We start from the raw sequence: 25,593 nt of genomic DNA on the forward strand, positions 1-25,593 counted from the left end.
TGTGGTGGCCTTTGACCTTTCAGTGACTGGTGCTCTCATGGTGTTCTCAGGCTGCCCGGGGCCCCCACCTTCACAGTAATTGCTGTGATGATCCCACCCACAGGGTGTCCCCTGCCCCTGGACAGCCCTGCCCTTCCAGCAGTTCTGGCCTCCAATAGTGACTCTCACCCTGTGATGTTCCCTGTTCCTTTCATCCGGAGTGATTCTCCTGGATCCCTCCTGACCTCCTTGACTTCATATTGACCCCTTTCCCCACCAGGGATCCCCAGGAAAGGATGGAGCCCCTGGTGTCCGAGGAGACAAAGGAGATATTGGCTTCATGGGTCCCCGGGGCCTCAAGGTGGGAAGGGGCTGGAGTTTTTTCCTCATTGGGCGGGAGGTGGGGGGCCCTAATGTTAGAGGGCAAGGTATCTGGGGTTGAAGGTCAGGTATCTGGGGTCAGATGTTGGGATATCTGGGGTTGAATGTGGGGTATTGGGTTAGGGGTTGGAAGGTCAGAGATTAGAGTGTCTGAGGCCAATTTGGAAAGTGGTTTCGTGGTCAAGGGGTTATAGGGTGAAGTATCTGGAAGTCACTTTTCCATCTGCTTTTTCTCCGCAGGGTGAGCGAGGGATAAAGGGAGCCTGTGGCCTCGACGGAGAGAAGGGAGATAAGGTACGGAGGTGACGGGGATATGGGCAGCTGTGGGGCCTGGGCCTACGTTTGACCCCTCCACCTGATCACTGCAGGGAGAAGCTGGTCCCCTGGGCCGCCCTGGGCTGGCAGGACGCAAGGGAGATATGGTGAGTGTGGGGTACCCAGGATGGGGAGAGGATGGGTGGGCCAGGGCCCAGCTCATGTTTTCTCTTCTCCAGGGGGAGCCGGGGGTGCCGGGCCAGGCGGGGGCCCCTGGGAAGGAGGGCCTGATCGGTCCCAAGGTATGGGGTCTCTCAACAGTGGATATAAGGGGGGCAGAATGGGGCAGGGAAGATCATGGTAGGGTGATGGGGGTGTCATTTCAACAGGGTTATGGAGGGTTGGGACATTGCGGAGTAGAGTGAGGTTGGTCTTGAGGTTTCAGGGTGGGTTGGGGTCACAGTGGGGATTTAGGATTAAGGGATGAGAGGTGAAGTGGGGAGATGTGCATCAGGGCTAAGGGGTTAGTGGGGGAGGTTGGAGTGTCTGTATAAAGGAAATAGGTGGAATCAGGGCAAGGGGTATGACAGTAAGGTCGGGGTCATGGGGAGCACGGCAGACCAAGGGTCCTGGGATCGTAGGGTCACAGGTGCTTGGGTCATGGAAGATTGTGGCCGTTGGGCCAAGGGGCTCGCGGCCATTGAGCTGAGGAGGCCGACGCAGACGGTCTCTCATGCTTCTTTCCATTCCCAGGGTGATAGAGGCTTTGATGGGCAGCCAGGGTCCAAGGGTGACCAGGGCGAGAAAGGGGAGCGGGTAAGTTGAGACCAAGGTCATGGTGAACTAAGGAGATTATACTTACTGGAAGTGCATCCATCTTTGGGGGCTTTGATCACTGACCCTGACTGTCTCTCCACAGGGGCCCCCTGGAATTGGGGGCTTCCCAGGCCCCAGGGGCAGTGACGGTTCTAGCGGTCCCCCTGGGCCACCTGGCAGTGTTGGTCCCAAAGGCCCCGAAGGACTTCAGGGCCAGAAGGTAAAGAGCTCGGACTCTGACTCCTGACCCCTGAACCTCCCTGACCCTTCCAACCTCACTGACCTCTGACCCTGCAACCCGTCCCCGAGGCCCCTGCCCCAGTCTCTGAACCTACGATCTCCCACTTTCCCGACTTCCGACCTCCACTGCCTCTGACTGCTCACTGGGTCCTTGTATCTGTTAGGGTGAGCGGGGCCCCCCCGGAGAGAGAGTGGTGGGTGCCCCTGGAGCCCCTGGGACCCCTGGAGAGAGAGGAGAGCAGGTGAGTAGGGATTCCTGGGCATAGGGTTGGAGACCAGGGTGACCTCCAGTGTCCCTAAGATCGGGGGTCACAGCCCTGTCCCATCCGTTGTGCGTAGGGGCGACCAGGGCCCGCCGGCCCCCGCGGGGAGAAGGGAGAAGCTGCACTGACAGTAAGTGTGGGCCTGGGTGGGCTGGGCCCCACCTTCCACACCCAGGACCCTCACCGCCTGGGCCTGGGCCCCTGACTCAGTGCTGTCCCTCCGTGAGCCCTGCATCATATGCCTTTTGTCTCTCCCGTGATCCATGGGTGCTTCATGATCCTTTGTGGTCTTGTGCTCCCAGGAGGATGACATTCGAGGCTTTGTGCGTCAGGAGATGAGTCAGCATTGCGGTGAGTGCGGCCCAGCCCAGAGCCTCTTGGGTCCCATTCCCACTCCACCCCGGCTCCCCTAGACAGGGGCAGGCAGGGTCCGCAGACCTGACGGGGTCGAGCAGTGAAGGAGATGGGCGGGGATGGATAGATACGCAGGAGGATACATGCGCTTCAGGACAGATGTGCTGACAGGACTTTCCCGTAGTGTTCCTAGCAGCCCAGTGTGGCTGTGTGGAGGGTGGAGGTGGGAGCAGGCCGGTGGGCATCAGAGAGTGAAGCTGTGTCTCCTCCTGTCCCTCTGTCTGACCGCTTCCGAACCTTCTCCATGCCCACCTACTTCTGACCCTCTCTCTCTGTCTCTCTCCCTTCCTCTCTCTCTGCTTCCCACCCATTCTTTCCCTCCGTTGGTCTCTCTTGTCCATCTCTCCTGCGGTCCTTCTCTGTCCATCTGTGTCCCCCTGTGTGTGTCCCTCTGTCTCTTCCCCTGCCGCTTTCCATCTTCGTCTCTTGCTCTCTGTCCTTGTCTCTCTCCCTGCCCTTCTCTGCCCGCTCCAGCCTGCCAGAGCCAGTTCATCGCATCTGGATCACGTGAGTAATTTTCTGGTATTTTCTGCTCCCGGAACTTTCCTCATCCCAGGCCCTTCTGTGCCCATCACCTGGGCTCACTCAGCCGGGGCGTGGCTGGGGTGGCCACCATTATGGCCCCAAGGCCCTGTGCCCCTACCCCTTGCTCCAGGACCCCTCCCCAGTCATGCTGCAGACACTGCCGGCCCCCAGCTCCACCCTGTGCCTGTGCTCCGGGTTTCTCACACGGAGGAGGAAGGTGAGGACAGGTGGGCCCGGGGTGGGGGGCCATGCGGTGGGGCGCAGACCCATGAGGCGTTGCTCCTGCGTGCGGGGCAATGCCACGTGCACAGGGGCAGCACGCAGGGCACGGCACGGACACTGAACGCGTGGGAGGCCCCCCCAGGGCCAGGGTTGGGCAGCATGGACGTGGCCCCGCAGCAGCCTGGCCGTGTCACAGTACTCCCCACCCTGTGTGCAGGCCAGGTGCCCCCTGAGGACGACGAGTACGAATACTCGGAGTACTCCATGGAGGAATACCAAGACCCTGAAGCTCCTCGGGATGGCGATGGTGAGAGCGGGGGCGGGCCCAGAAGGGTTCAGGGAGGGGCGGCAGGCCCCCAGTCCCTCTCTGATGGCCACCGCCCCTGCTGACCTCCTGACCCCCGCTGGCCCTAGACCCCTGCTTGCTTCCACTGGACGAGGGCTCCTGCGCTGCCTACACCTTGCGCTGGTACCATCGGGCGGCGGCAGGTGGCACAGAGGCCTGTCACCCCTTTGTCTATGGTGGCTGTGGAGGGAATGCCAACCGTTTTGGGACCCGTGAGGCCTGTGAGCGCCGCTGCCTGCCCCGCATGCTCCAGAACCAGGGAACAGGTATGGGCCTACCCCTCCACCCCAATAGGAGCCAAGACACCGAGCCTCCCCAGATCAGGTCCTTGTCGGGGGCCCGGGTCAGGAGCCCCCTCAGACTGGGGGCCTGGGACAGACCCCCAGACCAAGGAACTGAACAGAGAACCCTAGCTGGGGGGTCCCTTCCATGCTCCCTCCTCCAAGGACCTGAGTGAGGATCCCCTCTCTGAGGTCAGAGCCCCACTCCTGTCATGCCCCCAGTGCCCCGCTGATCCTTTGCCCAGTGCCTCTCTGGGCACACATGCTGGGTGAAGGCCAGATGGCTGAAGACAGCTCCCCGTCTGCCGCGCCCCCCAGGTGCTGCCCGAAGCTGAGGCCCAGATGACCAGCTGGCCAGCTGAAGTTCAGCGTCCCCTGGAGGAGTCCTGCTGTCCCTCCCCTTGGTGCTAGAGGCCTGTGCGCATGGGAGCGTGCATGAGCGTGTCCATTATTTCAGTGACTTGGTCCCGTGGGTCTAGCCTTCCCCCCTGTGGACAAACCCCCACTGTGGCTCCTGCTTCCCCAGCAGATGACTCAGTGCGGGGGCGGCTGTGGGCAGGGAGCAGATGTGACTGCATCTGACCTGCCCCTTGACCCAAGCCTGTGATGACATGGTGCTGATTCTGGAGGGAGCATTAAAGCTGCTGTTTTAAAAGGCCCCTGTTGTGACTGTTTGGGGAGATGGGGGTGGCAGGGGGTTAGGTTTTCCCTGGGAGGTCAGTGCTATTCTGCAGAGTCCCTCTATCTGGCCCTGGTCACTGTCCTGTGACCCTCAGTCCTCAACTTGTCCCCCAAAAGGAGTAGACCAAGTGGGGGCTGAGGACATGTCCTCACTGCTCCCCAGGAGGGGATGAGTCAGAGGGGGGAAGCTGCTTCATGCCAGGGGCCACGCCCCAGCTCCTACCTCAGGGGGCTGAGAGAGAGAAATGGGCCGTGAAGGGAGCAGAGAGCCGGACCACAGCACTGCGCTGCCTGGCCCCAGCCACGGGCAGCGCCGGCGGCCCCACCTGGCCCCAGAGGAGGCTGCCGCTGGTAGGACTGAGGTGGCTCTGGGTGGGGTGGGCAGGGCCTTGGGGGCTGAGTGGATCTGGGATTTGGTTTGGTGGAGGTCTCTGGACCTGAGGGGGCCTTGGAGTCTCTGGCTGCTTCTCCACCTTGAGGACCCCATTCCTGCTCTTTCTTGTCCTCGATCTGTTGCAAGCTCCCTCAGAACTCAGGCTCCCCTTTTGTCCCTCCGTGTTCTCTCTGTGTCTTTGCATCCCTATTTTTTTTTTTTTTTAAGATTTTACTTATTTATTTGAGAGAGAGAGAGTGCATGCATGAGCACGGGGTGGGGCAAAGGTGGAGGGAGAAGCAGACTCCCTGCTGAGCAGGGAGCCTGATATGGGACTCGATCCCAGGACCCTGGGATCATGACCTGAGCCGAAGGCAGACACTTAACTGACTGAGCCACCCAGGCGCCCCTTTGCATCCCTATCTTTATCATGTTGTCTGTGTCTGGGGTGGTTCCAGCCTCTTTTTCTTCCAGGCTCCCTCTCTTTTGGTTTGCCTCCTCTCTCTCCTCTTTCTCCCTCTTCTCCTTCCCCTCCCCAAGTGTATCTCTATCTCTACATCTAGATCTAGCTGTGCTCTCTTTATCTCCCTGGCCCCTGATCTGTCTAGCTCTGTCTTGATTTTCTCAGTCTCACTCTGGCTGTCTTGTCCTTTCATCTCTGTCTCTTCTATCTCTCTCCATCCCTTGCCTGGCCTCTCTAATCTCTCTCTGTCTCTTTCCCTCAGTCTCCCTGTCTGTCTGTCTGCTTTCCCCATCTGTCTCTGTCCATGCACCATGGCTGCCCAGAGCCCCTGCCCTGAGCCTCTTTTCTCCTTGCAGCCTGACCACCACGATGACCAGGTGGGCTCTGCTGGTGCTAATGGTCCTGACATTGGGCAGGGCCCTGCTTGTCCCTGCGACCCCTCTCCCAGTTTCCCAGCTCCTCCCTCAGAACCCTCCCCAGGCCACTCCCCGCTCCGTGGCCTCGGACAGCACCTCAGCCAGCACCACAGGCCCGTCCACTGCTTGGGGCCACCCCAGCCCCGGCCCCCGCCCGGGCCCCTGCATCATCCTCTCGCTGGATGTCCCCATTGGCCTCCTGCGGATCTTACTGGAGCAAGCCCGGGCCAGAGCTGCGAGGGAGCAGGCCGCCACCAACGCTCGCATCCTGGCGCACGTTGGCCGCCGCTGAGCCGGAGGGTGGGGGTCACAATGATGGGACCACCCCGGATCAGGAGACCTGGAAGGCGGTGGCAGAGCAGGACGGGCTACATCTGGGCATGGTGCGCCTGGCCACCACCCTGTGGGGTCACTGCCAGATGGTGTCATATCACAGCTGAGTGCCTCTCAGAGCCACGGTGTGTCTGGATAGCCTGGACGTTGCCAGACTGGGGGGCTGCCAAACGGAGTCTTGCCACGCCTGGAGCCCCGCAGACTTCCAATATGTCTGGACAGCTTGGACGCTACCGTGGAATGTCACTACTGTGTGGAGTCTCGCCATGTCTGGGTGCCCCAAGGTCAAAGAGCATCCAGACACTCAATGTGGTTACTCTTGCTCCACTTTTAGGAACTTCGGCACAGGAGCCCGACATGTTATCTGAGACGAGTCTGCCTAAGACCAGACCCGCAGGTCTGCCCTGCCCCCCATGGGTCACCACACAGGGAAGTGCAGGCTGAGGGTCACACACATGTTTTGTGCTCCCCGAGGCAGCACCCACCTCCGATGAAGGGGCCGTCAGGGGCATCTCCAGGCATGGGTGGCCGGATGTGGCAAGTCTGTGGCTGTGGCAGCCTTGCCTTGTGGCAGGCATACGCGTGCATGGGCGGCTGCGTCTCTGCGTATCTGATAGCTGTGACTGTGGGTGGGCAAGGTGAGGGCAGGTGAGGGGGCTGCGTGGAACAGGGGCTTGTCCCCCAAACCAGCATGAAGCATGCTCAATGCACAGCCAGGCACTGTCCTACCCACACGCCTGCACACCCAGCCGTGGCCCTTGGACACGCGTGGCTCGGGCTGCTGGGGCTCCAGCCCAGCTCTGCCCCTCCTTCATCCAACTGTCCGGAGCAAACGTGCTCATCTTTCCAAGCCTCAGTTTCCTCCTCTGTAGAGCAGTGATGCCACCAGGCTTCTTGCGAACACCAAGTGACAGTGTACATGAAGGTTCTGGCACGCAGGAGAGAGCTCCAGAAATGTAGTGCCTGGAGAATGGGATGAACGAGGGTCACAGTCATGGGCACCCAGGGCTGAGTCATAGCTGGCTATGCTGCCCCTCCGCCCACTCCCCCCCACACGCACCCCTGCACCATTTCACCAACCTGGTCCCTCGGTGTGGAAGGAATAGGTTTTCCCTAATCTCACATGGCCAGCTCCATGGCCGGGCTGGAGATGGGACTGACCTTCTGAACGGTGTGGACAGGCTTGCCCGCATATGGGGCAGAAACTCTAGGTAGTGTGGATGGCTCTGGCTGGAGCCAAGGGCAGACCCTGGGCAGTATGGACTGCTCTGGCCAGAGAGGGAGGCCACACGGGGGCGGGAGTAGGGCTGCCTGGGGTGGGGGCACTGCTGATCTCTCAAGTTGTGAGCAGCCCTGGGGGGCGGGCCCAGGGCGGGGCTGGGAAGGCGGGGCCACACGGGGCACACCGCAGCTCCCTCCCGCACCCAGAGGGCGGGGCTGCCCGGCTCCAGGCTGCAGGGGGCGGCTGCCCGGGCCACTTCGCTTGCAGAATGGACAGAGGCGAGGAGGGAGGCAGCGCCCTGACGGACCCCGGGTCAGGGAGCAGCAGGCGGGGTAGGCATGGGCGGCGGGGAGAGGGTGGGGGGGAGGCTGGGGGAACGACCAGAGCACAGTGGGGGTGGTGCTGGAAGAGGTGCGAGGGTGTTGGGGGGTCTCTCTAAGTGTAGGGGTGCTCTGAGGGGGCATCAGCCTGTCAGTGGCAAGGAGGAGGGGGAACACTGTCGCCTTGCAGGGGAGTGGGGGGGCTGGGCCAAGGGGAACTATAAATAGCTTCTTCCTCCAGCCCAGAGAGAGGGACAGCCAGCTGGAGCTGCCTGAGGCCCTCCTGTTCTGCCCTTTGCTGGTCTCCAAGGGGGTCATGTTTGTCCAGGTCCCCCCTCAGGGGTCACACATCATTTTGGGGAGGCCCAGGGGCTCATTTGGAAAATTTTTCGTATGAAGTGGCTTTCGCCCTTAAACCAGCATTTCTAGGGCACCTACTGTGTGCCTTGCGTGGGTCCTGGGCTGCTCTAAGCACCTACTGTGTGCTCTGTCCTGGTCATGAACCTCTCTGAGCCCTAACTGTGTGCCTTGGCTGGCCCTGAGTCACTTTGAGCACCTACTGTGTGCCCTATGCCAGGCTGGAATCAGCAAGTGCAGACCACAGTTCACAGGCTGCTCAGTCATATGGCTCCATACCCCCAAGCTGGAACCTCACACCTTCTGTGAGCTCTGGGTCCAGCGAGATACCGGGGATGATCCTTGGCTTGAAGTGGCCCTGGGAACTCCCTGAACCTCCCAGTGGCAGCAGAGGGGAGAGGAGGAGGGAAATAAAGGGGAAGGGAGGCAGTAGAGAGCAGCGGACCCCCGGCAGCCTGCCTGTCTCTGGGCAGGCCTGGGTTGCTAGTATGCATGAACGTGGGGCTCTGTGTGCACGCTTCCATGCGTGGGCATGTGGGCATGTGGGTCTGTGTGGCATTCGCTGACCCAAAGGCCTGGGCCTTTATGCTGCAAAGTCTGGCCAGGTCTGACCAGCAGATACAGGGATGGGGAAGAGTTTGAGCACTGAGAACTGAGAGCTAGGACTTCAGCCACCCTATAGCTTGTAGCCAGGGACACTGGAGAGAGGTCCAGTGGTCGGTGCAGAGGGCACCACTGGATCCAACCTGGGCCAGGCCAGGCAGGTTCATAGAGGAGCGGGGAGGCTGAGCAGAACATAGCCACACACCAGTGCATGCTGACATCCCAGTACTTTCCACCCCATCACTTTGGGATGGCCCCAAGGAGGGAAAAGCCATGAAGGCTGACTGTTCTGTTGGGCATCTACTGATGCAAGAGAGCATTGGAGGGAACAAACCAGAGCCTAGGTGTAGGGGTGGGAAATGTGGTAACATGGAAGATGTGGGAGGTGAGGTTTTGAAGGGCTGGGAGTTCATCTGAGTCCATCCTGCACTCTGGGTTGACTCTGTGACCCTGGGCCCTGCTCCCCTCCCTCAGTTTCCTACTCGAGAAATGGGCAGGGAGATGAAGAATGTTCTTAGAGCAGAGGTAGACTCTGGCCTTGGGGAGGAGCCCCAGGCTCCTCCTGCTGGTAACCTGTGGCCTCCCGCTTGGTGTGGGGACTTGGGAAGGTGTGTCTGGGTCAGCCCAGGGTCAGACTGTTTGGGGAAGGGTGGGAGGTACAGAGCCACAGCTCTTCCTAGGAAGCGAGGCTCAGACTGTCTGGGCGTGGGGACAGTTCCCTCGAAATGGCCCTGGCATCCTGCCCTGCTCTGGCTACCCTGTACCCCCAGCCTTTGACTAACGTCCCAAGAGGGCTGAGGAAGAGAATGGGCAGGCCAGAGGAAGTGCTGGGTGACTGTGGATGCTAGAACATGTAGCTTTTGCAATAAGTGCTGGGGGTTGGAGAGGGTGTGGGCGGGTGGTGACAAGGTCTCTGAGGTCAAGGTGGCCCCGGGATGGCCTTGGCAATGGCTAGGAGACAGATGGCAAGGCTGGCTGTGTCAGGAACAGAATGAGTGGCTTTGGAGAAGTAGGAAAGCGGGCGGGTTGTCACAAGCGGTATCCTGCTCATCAAGAGCTGCCCACGGGTGTGCACAGAGCTGCTTCTGCATCAGGTGGAGGGAGGTGGGGGGTGGACACTGCAGAGGAAGGATGAAGGAGGAAGTGCTCAGCTCTGTCTGGGGCAGGGCATTCCTCCTGGGGTAGCCGGCTAGAGCTGGTTTTAGGGAGGATCTAGGAGGGCTTTCACCTCCTGAACCTTCATCTCCTGTGACGGGGGCAAGACATCTGTATCAGAGTTATCTTAAGGGTCCTTGCCAGGCTCTGAAGTGCTGGGTGGAGACAAGTGTGTGGCAGGGAGGTCAGAGGGAGGGGGCTGCAGCACCTGTGGTGTGCTGGGCAGAACCTTGTTATCCTGGCTGGACACACTTTGGGCAGAGAACCTGAGGATGTCATGATCCTGTCTGGGGGTTTTGTGGAGGACATCGCTAGGGGGCAGTGTGGCCCAAGTTTGAGCAGTGTCGGTGGGGGGGCCCCAGGACAGAAAGTATACAGAACTTGGAGAAGCTGGCCTGAGGAGACAAAGAACGACCCAGGGTTCCTGAACTTCTGGATTTCTCCCCTGCCCTTTGCTTCCACTGCATTCTTAGAGACAGGAGGGAGATAAGTAATACAAACGATATCACTAATGTGCTTTAGAATGGATTTCTCAGACACTGACACATTTAATCTATACCAGAATCCTGTAAGGTTGATGATGCCTGCATTCTATTTTCCTGATGATGAGATGGAGGATCATTTTTAATATATGCAAATTTACAATTTACAATTTAATTGGTAAAAATGAAATCCTAGAAGAAGTTAGATACTGCCAGGGCTCAGTGAGTCCCCAGGGACCTTGGTTAAAAGGTTCTGCTCACGTGCTCCAGGTGGGCCGGAGTTTCGCCTGAGTTCCCGAGCGGCCAAGGTAAAGAGAGGAAACAATTTTGAGATGTCCCTGTCCGTGAGGTAAAAGATTTTTCCAGCGTGGTTGCGCCGGTCACTCCAGTGGGCGAGGAAGAATCCTGGGGCTCGAGAGAGGGTCGGGACACACGGCTGGGGGGCGCAGCGGTTGACAACTGGCATAACGCAGGGGCCACCAGACTGGTCCTGACCAACTGAGACCTGCGGGTCAAGCAGGCGGAGCTCCTTGGCCTGCAGATCCCTCCCTCCCGGGGGCCCTGAGATCAGCGGTAGCAAGGAGCGGAACCCGGGTACCCTGGGGGCAAGGCTGTGCAAAGCGAAGCGGTGGATGAGGCCGATGCAAATCTGCGCGGTCCCGTTGGGCGTGCCAGGCTCGTGCATCCCCGGCAGGGTCCGCACTATTATCCAGGCCTTGAACCTGTGGGGAGTTGGGCGTGCGCGTCCCCGATCCCGGCGTGAAGGGCGGGCCTGCTGGGTCCAAAACCGGCTGGCAGGCAAGTTGGGCATGCGTGGTCGGAGGCCGGGCCCTCTTCAGTCGGGGTAGGGCCTACTCGTTCTGGGGCGGGGCCTGCGGGGAGTCGGACTGGCCGAGGCTCAAGGAGGGGCGGGGCCGAGGGGCGGGGCCTCGAGTGGCCCGAGGTGGCCTGGCTGCCGGGTCGGAAGCCGAGCAGTCCGACTCATCACGTCCCGGGTATGGCGTCCCCACGGGAATTGACCCAGAACCCCCTGAAGAAGATCTGGATGCCGTACAGCAATGGGAGGCCCGCTCTGCACGCCTGCCAGCGCCGTGGTGAGGCGGGGTCCGTGGAGAAGGGGAGGGTGGTGCACGGGGATGGGTGGATAGGGCGGCCTGGGCAGTGGTCTCGCACGGAAAGGGGGCCAGGAACCAGGTGGGGGACAGGTGAGGCTGCCGTGACTGGTGGTAGGGGAGCAGGAACAGGTCGAGGGCCGGGCACAGGTGTGGCAGAGCAGGGGGCGGAGACAGGTACGTGGCCCTGTCGCCCCTCGCTAGGGGCTAGGTCTGGCTACCATCACCTCCGGGAGGCGTCGGCCCCCTCTCACCCGAGTCTGTACCCACCAGGTCAGGCCAGGGGAGGATTCGGAGCCTCCTGCTGCCATTCACTTCAGGCCAGAGAGCGTGGGCCGGGTCTGAGCTGTGTTGGCCTTATGGAAATCGCTTGACCTTTCTGAGCCTAGAACTTTCAGAGGCCCAAAGGTGGGCCAGTCCCCTTGGCCTTAACTACCCACCTCTGGGGCTAAAACCGAGCTTTGGGAGGAATTTCAGGGAAGTGCAGTTGTGTTGAGGATGGAGAAGGTGAGAACACTGTCCCATATGGACCTGTCTTTGTGTCCGTGGGGGTATATGCATCCAGGTGGGGTCGTGGGTGAATGGTAAAGTTGGAGGGGGAAACATCCAGGAGACATGCTGAAATTCATGGAATTGTTAAGGAATTGTTAAGGGGCTCGCCTTTCCTGGGATCCCGGTGTTTAATCCACTTTACTTGATTTGCTGCTTGTTCTTAAATGAGTCTGCAATCACTTATTGCCAAGAAAAACAAAGGTTTTTTTTTTGTTTGTTTGTTTTAGGAATAGCTGAAACATTATAATGAATTTGCAAGTTGGCAAGGACCTCAGAGAACATCTAGTCCAACTTGTGGTACAGATATAGAAATGGAGATCAGGAGATTGTGTAATGTGCTCGGGTCTCCCTGTACTCCTTGACCTCTGCTTGGGCATGATAAGGGAGGGGAGAGTGCTCCATTCTTGTTTTGCCTTGAGGCCAGCCTTGGGGCCCTGGCTTTGACCAAGATGTAAGTCCTGTGGGTGGGCTGTGTGTATCTCTTACCACACTGGGTCCTGGTAGGGGATAGCCATGGTTTTGACCGGGCATTCTGGTGGGTCATGGCTCTGACCATGATGTAGTTCCGGGTAGGATGCTGAGGCGGTGATCAGGCTTAGACCCGGGGCCATGGCTTTCCAGTCAATACGCAGTCTTGAGAGGCAATGGCGACCGCCTAGCCAGCCCTCCTTCCAGACTTTTCTGGAGGGACCGAGGCCAAGGCCCATTGCTCTGGTGCTTCTAGCCAGTCTGTGTTGTCCTAACGAGGGGGTGGCCGCTGTTATTACATAAAGGGGAAGAAGTCAGAACCTGTGCTTTGAAGGCAGGAACACTCAAGACGCATCATGGCTCAGTTGTGTGACCTTGGGCAAGGAGCTGACCCACTACGCCATGGGTTCCTCATCTGTGGGGTGGAGACAGTCATCATCCCTGCTCCCAGGAGCTGCTGTGAGCCTCTTTTCGAGGAGATGCTTGATAAGTGGTGGCAGCTGGTGCTGTCATTTTTTCACCACCCTTCTTTGCTTCTCAGTACCTCAGAGTCAGGAAATGAAGCAGCAGCTCTGAGCCAACCCCCATTCCAGATGGCAAAGATGCGAGGCCCAGTGGGGAGGGGCCTGTGTTTCTCCAAGCACCAAGGATGCGGTGAAAATATGCCTCTGGCCTGAGCAGAGGGCCTTCTGTGTGGCACTGTCTCAGGGTGGTACAGTAGGTGAGACTCTGGACTGTCCCAACACAGGAGGGCTTCCTGGAGCAGGAGGCACCCAAGAAACCAAAGATGAGACCTGCAGATTGTATGGGGGTTTGGGCCCCAGGCAAGGGTCCCCGAGTTCACAGCAGGGAATAAGCCATGAGTGAACATGGAACCTGTCTGGGCAGCACCCCCAGTCTCCAGAGCCTGTGTTCATGTAGCATTTTACCCCCTGTATGGTAGATTTATAACTTGGTGGAAGACCATAAGGACAGATGAGGACCTGAGGGTGGGGGATAGGTGGAAGCTGACCTGATCACGGGCTTTGTAGAGAAGAAGGTATGGAGCCCATGGTTGGTCTGTGCTGTGTCGTGGGTTGTCTTTGGCGTCTAGTCCCTGGCACCTGAGGGCCCCAGGGGCTGCTTGGCTCTGCCTCCTCCACCCCTGCTCTCCATGAGCAATTCTTCTTCCTTTGGTGAAACTCAGAGCTACGCATGAGGCCTGGAAGCTTTACCTTCTTCATCATTTACCCCTCAGCCAGCCCTGGAGGAGCTCTGGGGGCAGGTCAGGCAGGGGCTGAAGAAAGGACTCGGAGCATGCCAGAGAGGACAGTGCTGGTGATAGCCTTTATTAGCAAAAGGGTAGCAAGAACTTCTTGGCTAGGGACACAACTGGAATGTGCACAGGACAATAGGAGAGGTGACTTTCTGTCCCCTCTGAACAGGACAGTGATGCCAGGTTGCTTTCTTTTTTTTTTTTTTAATGTTTTTTATTTATTTATTTGTCAGAGAGAGAGCACAAGCAGAGAGAGCTGCAGGCAGAGGCAGAGGGAGAAGCAGGCTCCCCATTGAGCAGGGAACCCGATGCGGGGCTCAATCCCAGGACCCTGGGATCATGACCTGAGCCGAAGGCAGACGCTTAACTGACTGAGCCACCCAGGCGCCCCGCCAGGTTGCTTTCTTTTAAAGAGTTCTCCCTTCCCCAGCCTGGCCCCAAGGAAGTGGGAGCAGGTGCAGTTCTGGAACCTTCTCCAGGACTTGTGGCTGCCCCTGAGGTGGCCCACCAGAAAGTCATCACGGGGTAGCACCAGGCTTGTCCCAGGCCTCTTGATTCCTAGGGCTCTTGCGGCCCTAAGCAAATTTATAGGAAAAGGAACCAGTGAGGTAAGTTGAATGGACATGTCTGCAAATCTCCTTCTGCACATAAGCCTCAGATTCTGCTGTGAAATTGCTCAGTCCCGAGGCTCTCGAGAGCCCAGAGCTGCAGCTCCGACTGCACCCCCAGCTCCCCTGGTACATATGCTCTCTCTGTTCAGGCCTTGTAGTGTGTTCCCTCTTGTGGGCCTCAGTTTGTAATTCCTCTTCTGCTAGCTTGCTTACGTTTTGCTGTTGTAAGCAGAGCTATTGCAGATACACTTGTACTTTGAGCTTTCTTTGGGTCATTTCCTTGGGAGCTTATCTTGAGGAAAAGAGTTGATAGGTAATTTTATTGCTCTTGTTTTGCACTCAGCCCTGGTTGACCACCCTGCCTGCCTCCCGTGGCCATGCATGGGGCCAGGGAGGGGATCCTGTCACCACACACTGGGGGAGAAGGCCAGGGCTATCTCTGGGAAGGTAGGAGATGTGAAGAGGGGATGCAGAACCCCACTCCTGAGGTTGTGGGAGAGCCCTTCAGGGAGCAGTGGGACGGAGGGGAGCAGGCGGGGTGTGCGGGCTTCCACCGTGCTTACTAGCTGGTTCACGGCCCTTTGGTTGCCTGAGAGCCCTGACCAGCAGTTGTGCAAACAGCACACGCCTCAGTGTCACTGGCTCTCAGGATGCAGGGCCTTGCTTAACTTGCTTTTCTCTCACCTTCGCCAATGCTGGGGTTTTTCTGCAAGTTCACTCTTGCTCATTGTTGGCCTGTGTTCCGTGGGATCCTCTCCTTCCCTCCCCTGAGGCTCACAGTTTGGGTCACATTTGCCCAAAGGTCAGGTACAGGAGCGATGGAGCCCCCACTGGCAAGCAGGGCCCTTTACTTCTCTGCGGGCCTGCCTGGAGACGGACAAGTGCCTCTGCACCCCAAGTCCCAAGGGCAGTGGGTGCTGAGGTGCACCTGCGTCCTCAGGGCCGGGCAGGGGGCACAGCTTCCCAGGCATGCCCCTGGCTTTTACCTGGAGATAGTGCTAGGCCTCACCGAGCATTTATCATCCCATTTGACAGGCGAGGACACCAAGGCTCAGAGTTGCCAGTCATGGTCAGAGTCAAGAGAGGAACCCAGACCTGACTCCTGAGCCCCAGGCAGGGCTGCCCCTGGGGCCTCTGTGCTCCAGCTCCGATGAGGGAGACAAGCTGAGGGGAAGGGCCCAGCAGGCTGTCCAAGAAGGCTACCAGGAGAAGGCACTTGCAGAGCCCTGGGGGCAAAGAGGGGCAGTGACAGGTCCCCACATGAGCCGCCTGTCTGTCTGCTATAGTTTCACATGGCCCAGGTGCTGGGGACGGTGGAAGGGAAGCTTTCTAAGGTTTCTGCAGTGAGGCCACACTGAAAGCGGAGCTGGGTCACGTGAGGCCGGTAGTTTTGCTGTCTTGGTGTCTGTCCCAGTGGGCCAGGGTTTGGGGATGCTGTGTCCAGACCTGTCCCCGCCTCTGGCCTCGGCAACTTCTCTGGCTGGCGCACTGACCTGGCGGCACGTGGGATGGTGGCAGGTGGGCCGTCTGAGGGACAGTCCTTGTGGACATTGGTCTGGGTCTCTGGTCTCAGCCCCTTGTGGCACTCACCCTGGGGGATTTCGACATGCCAGCCCCGCCCCCCCATAATTTTTGAGCACCAACTCTGTGCCAGACCACATGATCCGGAACGGCTCAGACACTGCAGGGCTGCCTTCGCTCCAAGTGATCAGGTGCAGGGGGCAGACTCATGGGTGAGGTGATCAGGATGGAGGGAGTGTGCCAGGGTAGCACGGAGGTGGCTGGGAAGAAGGTCTCACTGAAGAAGCAGCTTTTGAGCTGGGCTTTGTACTGGATGAGGCAAAATTCCCAGCAGGGAGGGTAAGCAGTGGAACTGTGCTAGCAGGAATGCTGAAAGGCTGTGCGGGCAGGGTGTGGATTCCCGGATGACAGGTGGGCGTTGACTATCTCCTGGGCTTTGGCTCTGTCTGGCCTGTTCATTCAGGGGCGGGGCGGGTCCAGCTTTATATCCGAGGCACCCATCAGGATAAGGGGCTGATGAGATCATCCGCAGCTGCTGGAGCTCGGACAAGCCTGGGCAGCGGAGTTATGCTGGTGGTGGCTCGAGACCAGGGTCTGAGGCCAGGAGGCCTGGAAGGCCCGTCTGATACCCTGTGCGGGGAGCAGAGGGGGTCACACTGGAAGGCGTCCCAGCCCTTATCTGACATGGCCTCCTTGCCTTTCAGTTTGCATGACCAACTGCCCAACGCTCATTGTCATGGTAGGCCTGCCTGCTAGGGGCAAGACCTACATCTCTAAGAAGCTGACTCGCTACCTGAACTGGATTGGCGTGCCCACTCGCGGTGAGACTTGGCCTCGGATTCCAAGGGGGCCTTGGGGCTTTGTGGGGGAGGGGAGGGGAAGAGAGAAGGCTGGCCTGGGGTGGGTCAAGGTCAAGAACTGGGGAGGGCTGATGCTGTGTGAAAGCTGAGCCTTTCTTTCCCCCAGAATTCAACGTAGGCCAGTATCGCCGGGACATGGTCAAGACATACAAGTCTTTCGAGTTCTTCCTTCCAGACAACGAAGAGGGCCTAAAAATCAGGAAGTGAGTATGTGTATGTGTGTGATTATGTGTGTTTACAGAGAAGACCCTGGAGCCCAGGTGCCCAGCTGCTCCTGAGCCCTGGCCTTGCTTTGCCTGTGACAGGGCTGGTCTCCTGACCTCTCAGGATGTGGTGGGGTTGGGGATGTGTTGGATATGGGGACAACGGGAGAGGGTGTAGGGCCCCCCCCTTTTTTAAAGATTTTATTTATTTATTTGAGACAGAGAGAGAAAGAGAGATAGCATGAGCAGTGGGAGGGGGCAGAGGGAGAAGGAGAAGCCCTGCTGAGCAAGGAGCCTGACTTGGGGCTCGATCCCAGGACTCTGAGATCATGACCCGAGCCGAAGGCAGACACTTAACCGACTGAGCCACCCAGGCACCCCAGGTGTATGGCCTCTTGGTGGCTGGCTCTGCCCTGGGATTCATGAACCCTTAATAAGGACATCCTATGGGAGGGGAAGATGGGGCTTCAGAGAGATGGAGGAGACCTAGCCAGGGCAGGTCATGGGCCGCTGAAGAGACCTCTCACTTGCTTACCCCAGGCCCTCCATGGGCATGGCCTCTGGTAAGGAGGGGAGCCCAGTGGGTGCAGGGACACAGGCCTCTGGGATGGGGCAGAGTGGGAGAGGGACTACCTCCTGGCACCTTCTCACAAAGCTAGAAGGATTGGACCCAGAACCGCACCCTTCCTTTCCTTGCCCCCGGATAAATTTGGAGGATGTTTGGCATGTGCTTGGCATGTTCTTGGCACAGGTAGGACAGGCCTTGGCTTTGCTTTCATGTAGCTCAGACTTCACCCTCCTGTTCTCATTCATGAATTTGCATATGATACCCTACCTCTTGCCCTCCCTGCCCCATTCAGACTTGAACCAAGAACAACTGGTGGTCTGAGGATCTGTGCTCTTTTGGGCAGGTATCAGCTGAGGGATCAAGAAGCTTCCTTGCCCTTGCTCTGCGTCCAGCCACTGTGGTAGGGCGTTTAGCAGAGGTTGGCCCAGCTCTAGTGACCTCCCCAAATCAAGTGGAGCTCCATCCAGGCCAGAAGCTCCTGGGTTGTTGCCCAGGCCTGGATACTAGGCTGTCTGCTCCATCTCTGGCCACCAGGGGGCAAGAGCTCCCCACTGTGGGGCTTGGCCCTTCCCCAGCGTGGGCTCTCAGCCAGGCTGCCCCAGCACCAAGGAAGGGCAGGGGAGTCTGATGTTCAGGCCTGTGGCCGAATTGTGGGTAAAACTGGAGGCTGGACCCTCTGGTGACCCAGACAAAAGGGAGGGGACTGATATTTGAACTCCTGCTGTGTGTTGGGTGCATGCTGCCCGTTGTCACTCCTCCTCCCCATTTTACGGGTGAGGAAACTGAGGTTCAGGAGTCTCACGCAAGACAACAAGTTCCTTCCTAGAGCCCAGACTTGAACCTAAGCCCATACCACTAAAAACCGTTGTGTCCATCTTTCTAGTGTTACCCGGTTAGTAGGTCAGAGGCTGTATCCCGTGCAAATTCTGTAACAGTCTCAAGCTGTGGGCACCGACCAGCTTATTTCTCTCCCCTGCGTGCGGCCGGTGGTATCACCTCACTCCCCCAGATGCGGAGCCAAGGTCTGGAAGTGATGGTAACAGCTGCGTAGGATCACGCACGGTTTGAATTTGAAGCCAGGCCTGTCTGAACCCAAAGTGTTTGTGGGACGAATAAGGGAGCTGGCCCTCCCAGGGCCCACCAGTAAATCTGCTCAGGCCTCCCGTCGAAGGTAGGAGTATTGAGATTAACTCAGATGGGGAAACCCCGACTTGGAGAGGTTGGGGAGCTAGTCCAGGGTGGCCCAGCTGGAACAGGGCCCCAGCAGGAGAAGCTGGGGGCAGGTTTATGGGGGCCTGTCTGCAGGCACGCCCTCTGGCTATTCCTAGAAACCCTCCCTCCCTTTTTTTTTTTTTTTTAAAGATTTTATTTATTTATTTCACAGAGAGAGAGAGAGCGAGAGCAGGAACACAAGCAGGGGGAGCGGATGAGGGAGAAGCAGGCTTCCTGCCGAGCAGGGAGCCCGATGCGGGGCTCGATCCCAGGATCCTGGGATCATGACCTGAGCTGAAGGCAGACGCTTAACGACTGAGCCACCCAGGCGCCCGAAACCCTCCCTCCTGAACCTAAAGGCTGGCTCTGGCCCCTGGGCTTCAGGACCATTTCCCAATGACCAGCCCAAAAGGTCCCACAGGTAATTGACAACATAGAAGGATCAGACTTTTTAAAATGGGAAGACTGGGCGCCTGGGTGGCTCAGTTGGTTAAGCGACTGCCTTCGGCTCAGGTCATGGTCCTGGAGTCCCGGGATCGAGTCCCGCATGGGGCTCCCTGCTCAGCGAGGAGTCTGCTTCTCCCTCTCTCTCTGCCCCTCCCCAGCGTGTGCTCTCTCTCTCACAAATACATAAATGAAATCTTTTAAAAAAAAGACAAGCCAGGGCGCCTGGGTGGCTCAGTTGGTTAAGCGACTGCCTTCGGCGCAGGTCATGATCCTGGAGTCCCGGGATCGAGTCCCGCATCGGGCTTCCTGTTCGGCAGGGAGTCTGCTTCTCCCTCTGACCTTCCTCCCTCTCATGCTGTCTCTCATTCTCTCTGTCTCAAATAAATAAGTAAAATCTTTTTTTTTTTTTTAAAGATTTTATTTATTTATTTGACAGAGACAGAGACAGCGAGAGCAGGAACACAAGCAGGGGGAGTGGGAGAGGGAGAAGCAGGCCTCCTGCCGAGCCGGGAGCCCGATGTGGGACTCGATCCCAGGACCCTGGGATCATGACCTGAGCCGAAGGCAGTCGCTCAACCAACTGAGCCACCCAGGCGCCCCTAAATAAATAAAATCTTAAAAAAATGATAATAATAAAATGGGAAGCCTGAGAAGAGAAGGCTAAGTTTCCCAGAGCCCTGGGTGACCACACATTGTTGAGGTCCCTGGAGCTACACAGCGTTGGTGTTTGTCCCTGACACCGGGCACAGTGGAAGGTCCAGGAAAGGGCATGCGGGGTCATGTGCGCACGTGCAGGTCACATGTACACATACGCCATCAGGCGCATTCATGCTTGCACGCTTGGTCTCCTACCGCACACAAGCCCACAGGCCGGCCCGTGGGCACGTGCACGTGCAGCTAACAGTTCCATTCAGGCCAGTTCTGACACGGTCCAACTGGAGTTAGCACCGGTCTGCACAGGTGAAGGGCTCAGTCCCACACGCCTGCCCCCGCTTCACACCCACACCCCCAAACGCTCGGGCTCCCGGGCTGCTCATCCCACGTCTCCGCTGGAGCCCTGAGATCCCTCTTAGCCAGTGCTGCCTCAGCTGGAGCAACCCACTGGTCTTAGCCCAGGACGTGGAGCGCTCGTGCGGCTGGCCAGACATGTCTCTGGCCATGCCAGTTCCCCGGACTCTCGGAATTCAGGGGTTTTGGGCAGAGGAAAGCTCTTTAAAGTTTTAACCGAAAGACCCACCGGGGCGCAGAAAGGTCACAGAGGCATAGGAGCAGAGCTCCTTCCAGGGACGCAGACCCAGCTCTGCCACCGATTTGCCCCTGACCCCAGTTGGCCGCCCCCTGCTTTGCCTGGCCTGCGCCTCCATGTTTGGGTGCGGTGGCCCGGCCAGTGGAAGGCCCGGCAGCCTTGCCCTTGGACGCGCTGGGGTTTACACACCAAATCCGAAGATCAAACAAATGGAAGAAGATCTAACTTTACTCTTGCATCAAGAAAGTGCAGGTAAGGGCCACCTGGGTGGCTCAGTCATTCAGCGTCTGCCTTCGGCTCAGGTCATGATCCCAGGGTCCTGGGATCGAGCCCCATATCGGGCTCCCTGCTCCATGGGGAGACTGCTTCTCCCTCTCCCACTCCCCCTGCTTGTGTTCCCTCTCTCGCTGTGTCTCTCTCTGTCAAATAAATAAATAAAGTCTTAAAAAAAAAAAAAGTGCAGGTAATAGATGAAAGACCAGAGTGATCTATTTGTCTCCAGACCTTAGAGGAGAAAGGGATACAATGAGTAAGATCCTTAGATACAGCAGCCCATTTTGCAGCAATAAACCAAAAGGCTGAGATATTCTGAAGGCATTATAGTCAGTGGTCAGTCCTGGGGAAGTTTTCACCTTCTGGAGGGTCTGTGGACATGGGTGCAAGAGACAGAGGCACAGCACCCTCCTCCAGAAGGGATAGTTTCACAGGTTCTCTTTCCAGGAAAGCAAATGGAATATTAAGTGTAATGTCGCCCTGGGGGCCTCAACAGTGTCTTTTCTCTCCCTGCCACCAGCCCCCAACACTCACACACAAGGAAACGTCTGGTTTTAAAAGTGCTTATTTTGGGGCGCCTGGGTGGCTCAGTCGGTTAAGTGTCTGCCTTCGGCTCAGGTCATGATCTCAGGGTCCTGGGATCGAGTCCTGCATCGGGCTCCCTGCTCAGCTTCTGTCTGCTTCTCCATTTCCTTCTGCCCCTCCCCTCCGCTTGTGCTGTCTCTCTCTCTCAAGTGAATAAATAAAATCCTAAATAAATAAATAAATAATAAAAGTGCTTATTTCGATAATTATGGGAAATGCATGACAATTAGAAATCATGAATATGGCAAAATGGCAGCCTGGATTTGTATACAATGAGATGAGAAGAGAAAGTGCAGAAGAGTGGTATTTTAAAAAATATTCCCAGGGGCACCTGGGTGGCTCAGTCGGTTAAGTGTCTGCCTTCAGCTCAGGTCGTGATCCCAGGGTCCTGGGATCGAGCCCCGCATCGGGCTCCTTGCTCGGCGGGGAGTCTGCTTCTCCCTCTGCCTGCTGTTCCCCCTGCTTGTGCGCACGCTCGCTCTCTATCTCTAACAAAATCTTAAAAAAAAAAAATCCCCAGTGGCCAGGAGCACATAGCCTTCCACTTAGAGCAGAGTTAGCACACAGCCCTAAAATGACCTCAAGGAAAGAGAGCCCTTGAGAAGAGAAGGGACCCCAGGGACTGGGCCCTCTCCGGTCTGGGGTAGGATGTGTCTCCGATCTGTGGCCCTCCTGGAGGGCCAGGGTGGGGAGCGGGGCTGACCCTGTGTTTTCTCTTCTGAAGGCAATGTGCCCTGGCTGCCCTCCGTGATGTCCGGCGGTTTCTCAGTGAGGAGGGGGGCCACGTGGCGGTGAGTGAGACATCCCTGCGACTTCTGGGAGTGGCATGTGGGAGCCTAGCTACATCTAGCCCTTTGCTCATCAGGTGTCTGGCAGGGAAGGGAGGGTGTGCAGAGCCTTGGGAGGAAGTCCACAGCCAGTATATAGGAGGAAGCCAGAGGCTGGATGTGGGCTGGGTATTTCCCTCTGGGCTTGTGGTTGCATTTGACCCAGTAGGACTTCCTTCTGAACGCTCACATTGTCAGTCACCACATGTGGTATCTGTTACCTAAGTCTTTAGCCAATGTGATTTCTCCTGGGCTGGGGAGAATCCCGCCTCACATGTAGTGGCTGTTCCAGGAACCCGCTGAATCCTGGGTAATGGAATTCCAACGACGTGTTGGCCCCTCCTGTCAGATGGATGCGTGGGACAAGGTTGAGCAAGGGTGTCTATGGGAAAGGCCCCCCCCTCCCCCTATGCAGTCAAACACAGGAGCTGCTTTTTCCTTCCTTTTTCCTCTTGGAGGCGTGCTTCCTGCAGCTCATAATCCCCCAGCCCCATCTGGATCAGTCACCTTCTGGGTCTCTGGAGTTCCCTCCTCCTGATTCCCCAGTTGAAGCCTTGCTGTCAGACCCCATGTCTTCTTTTTCCTTGGTTTACTGACTTGTTTAGTGGGAGCACATGCTCCAGGAGCTTCCTGAGGAAGGTACTTGGGAATCACCTCGCATGAGATCTTGTGTGTCTGGAACTTTTTTTTTTTTTTTTTTAATTTTTTATTTATTTGCGAGAGAGAGAATGAGAGACAGAGAGCATGAGAGGGAGGAGGGTCAGAGGGAGAAGCAGACTCCCCGCCGAGCAGGGAGCCCAATGCGGGACTCCATCCCGGGACTCCAGGATCATGACCCGAGCCGAAGGCAGTTGCTTAACCAACTGAGCCACCCAGGCGCCCCTCTGGAACTGTCTTTTTTGATCCTCATATTTGATGGTTGGGTTTAGGTGGGAAGTATTTTTCCTTTAGAATTTCCACAACATCGCTCTGTTGTAGTATGGCTTCTAGAGTAGCTGTGGGAAAAGTCGGATGGCATTCTGATTTGCCGGTCTTCCCAAAAGTTTCATCTCTTGGAGGGAACTGGGGCTGCTCATGCCGTTTTCTCCGGGGAGAACTTTAGGGCCTTGTGGTGGGTCTTCGCCATGGTGGGTCCTGGGGTGGCCGTCTCCAATGAGAAACTCTTTTCTAACAGGTCAGGGAACCTGTCATCTGTTATTACTTTGATAAGCCACCCCCACCAGTTTCTGACAATTGATTCTCTGCTCCACTCCCATTTTTCTGAGCTGCTTTTTCTAGAACTCCTGGGGGTTTCATGCTGGGCTTGAGCCCTAATTATATCTTTTTTTCCCCTCCTGATTGCCTATCTCTGTCACTTGTGTTCTATTTTCAGGGAGACTATCTCAACATTATCGTACAAGCATTCGGTTGAATTTTTAAAGAATTTCTGTGATCATATTTTAATTTCTAAATTCTAAATTTCTGATCGCTGAATGTTCCAGTTTTTTAGAACTCTGTTTCTGTTTCGGGGTTACTACAGTATTTTGTATCTCTCTTTAGATAACATTTTTTTTTTTTGACATATCTTTCTGTTCTCTGCCCTGTCTTCATTTTCTCAAAGTTCCTTTATTCTTTTTTATGTAGTCTGTTTTTCACATTTGGGGTTTTGTTGAAGCAGCCCATGAGCCCTGGTTGGATGCCCTTTTAAAAAAGTGGTGCTCTAAAAGCTGCTTTTAGACATGCAGGTGAGTGGGTCACCCCTGAGGGCACATGGACAGGCCCCAGGTGGTTCATGAGGAGCCCCAGGCGAGTCAGCCTGGCCAGATGAGGCAGGGAGAGGGCCTGGGGCTCCACCTGCTCTTAGTTGCACCGCCAGGCAGTCCCCCCTTTTCCTCTGCACCCTTGTTCCTTTTCTCTGAGACAACTGGGTCCCATTCCTGATGCTCCCCGTTCTGCACAGGTGGCTGTGCCGTGCTGGCTGGGGGCTTATGTTTGGTTTGCTCCGTCTCTCCGAGTTGACATCTCCTCTTCCGTTCTCTCTATTCTTCTTTTCCCATCTTCATGGAGTCTCGGGATGGAGTGGAAGTAAACAGGGGTTCTGCACTCCATGTTTAACTGGTTTTACAGGAAGTCCTGTTGGCCAAGCACAGACTGAGTACCTGCTGGGAACACAGGCACCCATTCCTCCCAGCTTCCTTGAGGTGTGTTCCTCAAGGAAGGAGGGGCCCGGCCCGGGCCTCGCAGGTCTAAAGGAGACCGGCCAGGCGGGTGGCCTGGGCACCAGCTGGTCCCCATGAGAAATCTGGTCCCTGTGCAGCTGCTGTCGGCTGGCCTCCCCGCTGCTCCAGGGCCAGAGTCCGAGTGAACCCTGGTTTGGTCCTAGGTCTTTGATGCAACGAATACCACCCGAGAGCGGAGGGCGACCATCTTTAATTTTGGGGAACAGAATGGCTACAAGGTGAGGCATCTTTGGTTCACTTCCTCAGTCGGGCTGTGGCACGTGTGAACCCTCCTCACAGCCTCCTGATGTGCATGGGTGTCAGGCAGGTGGGCTCCAGAGTGGATGTGGGATACAGGAGTTGCTATTTCCTCTCTGTCTGGGGTTTTCTTTTCGGGGAGGTGGGCATCTCATGGGAGGGTCCTGGATAGGGTGGCACCTAGTTTGGTTGGGGGCTTCTCGACCCTGTCCCCACCCCCAGAAGTAGGGCCTGGGGTCAACCTGGCCATCAGGGAGGTGGGAGCTCCATGGAGCCAGGCCCAGGACCCTGAATGTGTCTATGATTCCTTCCCTTCTGCCGGCCCTTGTCCTTGCCGAAGACCTTTTTTGTGGAGTCCATCTGTGTGGATCCTGAGGTCATAGCTGCTAACATTGTGGTGAGTGGTGTCTCTGACCTTGTGGGGGCAATAATACAGCTGAGGTGGCATGTGACAGTGAGGTCTGTCTCCGGGTTTGGGCCAGTGCCTAGGCCGGCCTCGATTTGAGCTTCTTGAACATTGGGGGCGGGGAGGGAAGGCAGTGCAACACCAGGTCAGGTGATCGGAGACTCCTGAGCACCACTTGTGTGGAGGGCCGTGTAGCTGGGGGGCATTCACTCTTGCTCCCTCCTCTTACCTTCCCCTCCCTTTCCCCCTCATCATTCCCTGGACAGTGAGAGAGGAGCTTCAGCCTCTGGAGGTAGGGGGTGGGGGTAGGAAGTGATGTTTATATTTTGAAAGCGAAAGAGATTTGACCTCTCTCCCCTGCCCCCTGTTTATCCAAGGAATGAACATGTGGGTTGGGGGAGATGGTTCAGCTGGGAAGGGGCTTCCGGGCCCTTTGCCCCTCTGGCCTCACATCCCCCTGTGCCACAAAGATGAGGACTCCTATCTTAGGCCGCCCAGTAATACTCTGTTGGCACTGGTGTTGGAACTAAGACCAGGGAACTGCTGGACTCCTTCTAATGGAACCAGTCTCCAGGGATCGGCTGCCAGCCTCATGCCCCCAGCCTTGTCCTGGCCTCTGGCTCAGCCTCCCCTCGCCCCCTGCCCAGCATCCTCCTTGGTCTCTAGCCCTGCCTGGCCTCCAAGCCTGATGTGTCCTTGCTCTGTGCCTGGTCCGGCAGCAAGTGAAACTGGGCAGCCCTGACTATGTGAACCACGGTAGTGACGAGGCCACGGAAGATTTCATGCGGCGCATTGAGTGCTATGAGAATTCGTATGAGTCGCTGGATGAGGACCTGGACAGGTGAGTGAGGAGAGCACCATGTT

The 25,593-nt window shown here is 57.3% G+C and overlaps 3 protein-coding genes across 12 annotated transcripts in view; all 3 read left to right on the plus strand.

The window, feature by feature from the left end:
• Window positions 1–4,375, plus strand: part of COL7A1 (collagen type VII alpha 1 chain) — a 31,591-nt gene extending 27,216 nt beyond the window's left edge. For 4 of the 5 annotated variants that reach the window (XM_045862485.2, XM_064596503.1, XM_064596523.1 and 1 more), the window contains 14 exons: window positions 260–340; window positions 601–654; window positions 729–782; window positions 855–917; window positions 1,369–1,431; window positions 1,535–1,651; window positions 1,836–1,913; window positions 2,011–2,064; window positions 2,237–2,285; window positions 2,823–2,855; window positions 3,004–3,090; window positions 3,313–3,402; window positions 3,510–3,707; window positions 4,041–4,375. In XM_045862485.2, coding sequence (XP_045718441.1) covers window positions 260–340; window positions 601–654; window positions 729–782; window positions 855–917; window positions 1,369–1,431; window positions 1,535–1,651; window positions 1,836–1,913; window positions 2,011–2,064; window positions 2,237–2,285; window positions 2,823–2,855; window positions 3,004–3,090; window positions 3,313–3,402; window positions 3,510–3,707; window positions 4,041–4,057 — 1,038 coding nt within the window. In that variant the 3' untranslated portion in view covers window positions 4,058–4,375. The remainder of the gene's footprint in view (window positions 1–259; window positions 341–600; window positions 655–728; window positions 783–854; window positions 918–1,368; window positions 1,432–1,534; window positions 1,652–1,835; window positions 1,914–2,010; window positions 2,065–2,236; window positions 2,286–2,822; window positions 2,856–3,003; window positions 3,091–3,312; window positions 3,403–3,509; window positions 3,708–4,040) is intronic. The other variant, XM_064596518.1, reaches the window with a different exon arrangement.
• A 751-nt stretch (window positions 4,376–5,126) lies between these two features.
• Window positions 5,127–6,197, plus strand: UCN2 (urocortin 2). The gene has a single exon (XM_045863813.3). It carries the CDS (start codon window positions 5,609–5,611, stop codon window positions 5,945–5,947), a length of 339 nt encoding a protein of 112 aa, XP_045719769.1. The 5' UTR covers window positions 5,127–5,608; the 3' UTR covers window positions 5,948–6,197.
• A 1,238-nt stretch (window positions 6,198–7,435) lies between these two features.
• PFKFB4 (6-phosphofructo-2-kinase/fructose-2,6-biphosphatase 4) overlaps window positions 7,436–25,593 on the plus strand; it is a 35,107-nt gene continuing 16,949 nt past the window's right edge. The window contains exons 1-7 of one of the 6 annotated variants that reach the window (XM_045862488.3): window positions 7,436–7,542; window positions 16,351–16,467; window positions 16,613–16,709; window positions 21,765–21,831; window positions 24,230–24,304; window positions 24,664–24,720; window positions 25,449–25,570. In XM_045862488.3, coding sequence (XP_045718444.1) covers window positions 7,479–7,542; window positions 16,351–16,467; window positions 16,613–16,709; window positions 21,765–21,831; window positions 24,230–24,304; window positions 24,664–24,720; window positions 25,449–25,570 — 599 coding nt within the window. In that variant the 5' untranslated portion in view covers window positions 7,436–7,478. Of the gene's footprint in view, window positions 7,543–11,044; window positions 11,232–15,810; window positions 15,838–16,350; window positions 16,468–16,612; window positions 16,710–21,764; window positions 21,832–24,229; window positions 24,305–24,663; window positions 24,721–25,395; window positions 25,571–25,593 lie in introns of those variants that run through there. The other 5 variants (XM_045862487.3, XM_064596539.1, XM_045862489.3 and 2 more) reach the window with 5 other exon arrangements.

Source organism: Mirounga angustirostris, unplaced genomic scaffold (genome assembly GCF_029215605.1).
Source record: "Mirounga angustirostris isolate CCGP_5_RB_7025 unplaced genomic scaffold, mMirAng1.0.hap1 SCAF_1, whole genome shotgun sequence".
Classification (NCBI taxonomy): domain Eukaryota; kingdom Metazoa; phylum Chordata; class Mammalia; order Carnivora; family Phocidae; genus Mirounga; species Mirounga angustirostris.

Bases quoted from the DNA above. Each gene is read 5' to 3' on its own strand.
- UCN2 (XM_045863813.3), top strand. From the start codon at position 5,609: ATGACCAGGTGGGCTCTGCTGGTGCTAATGGTCCTGACATTGGGCAGG.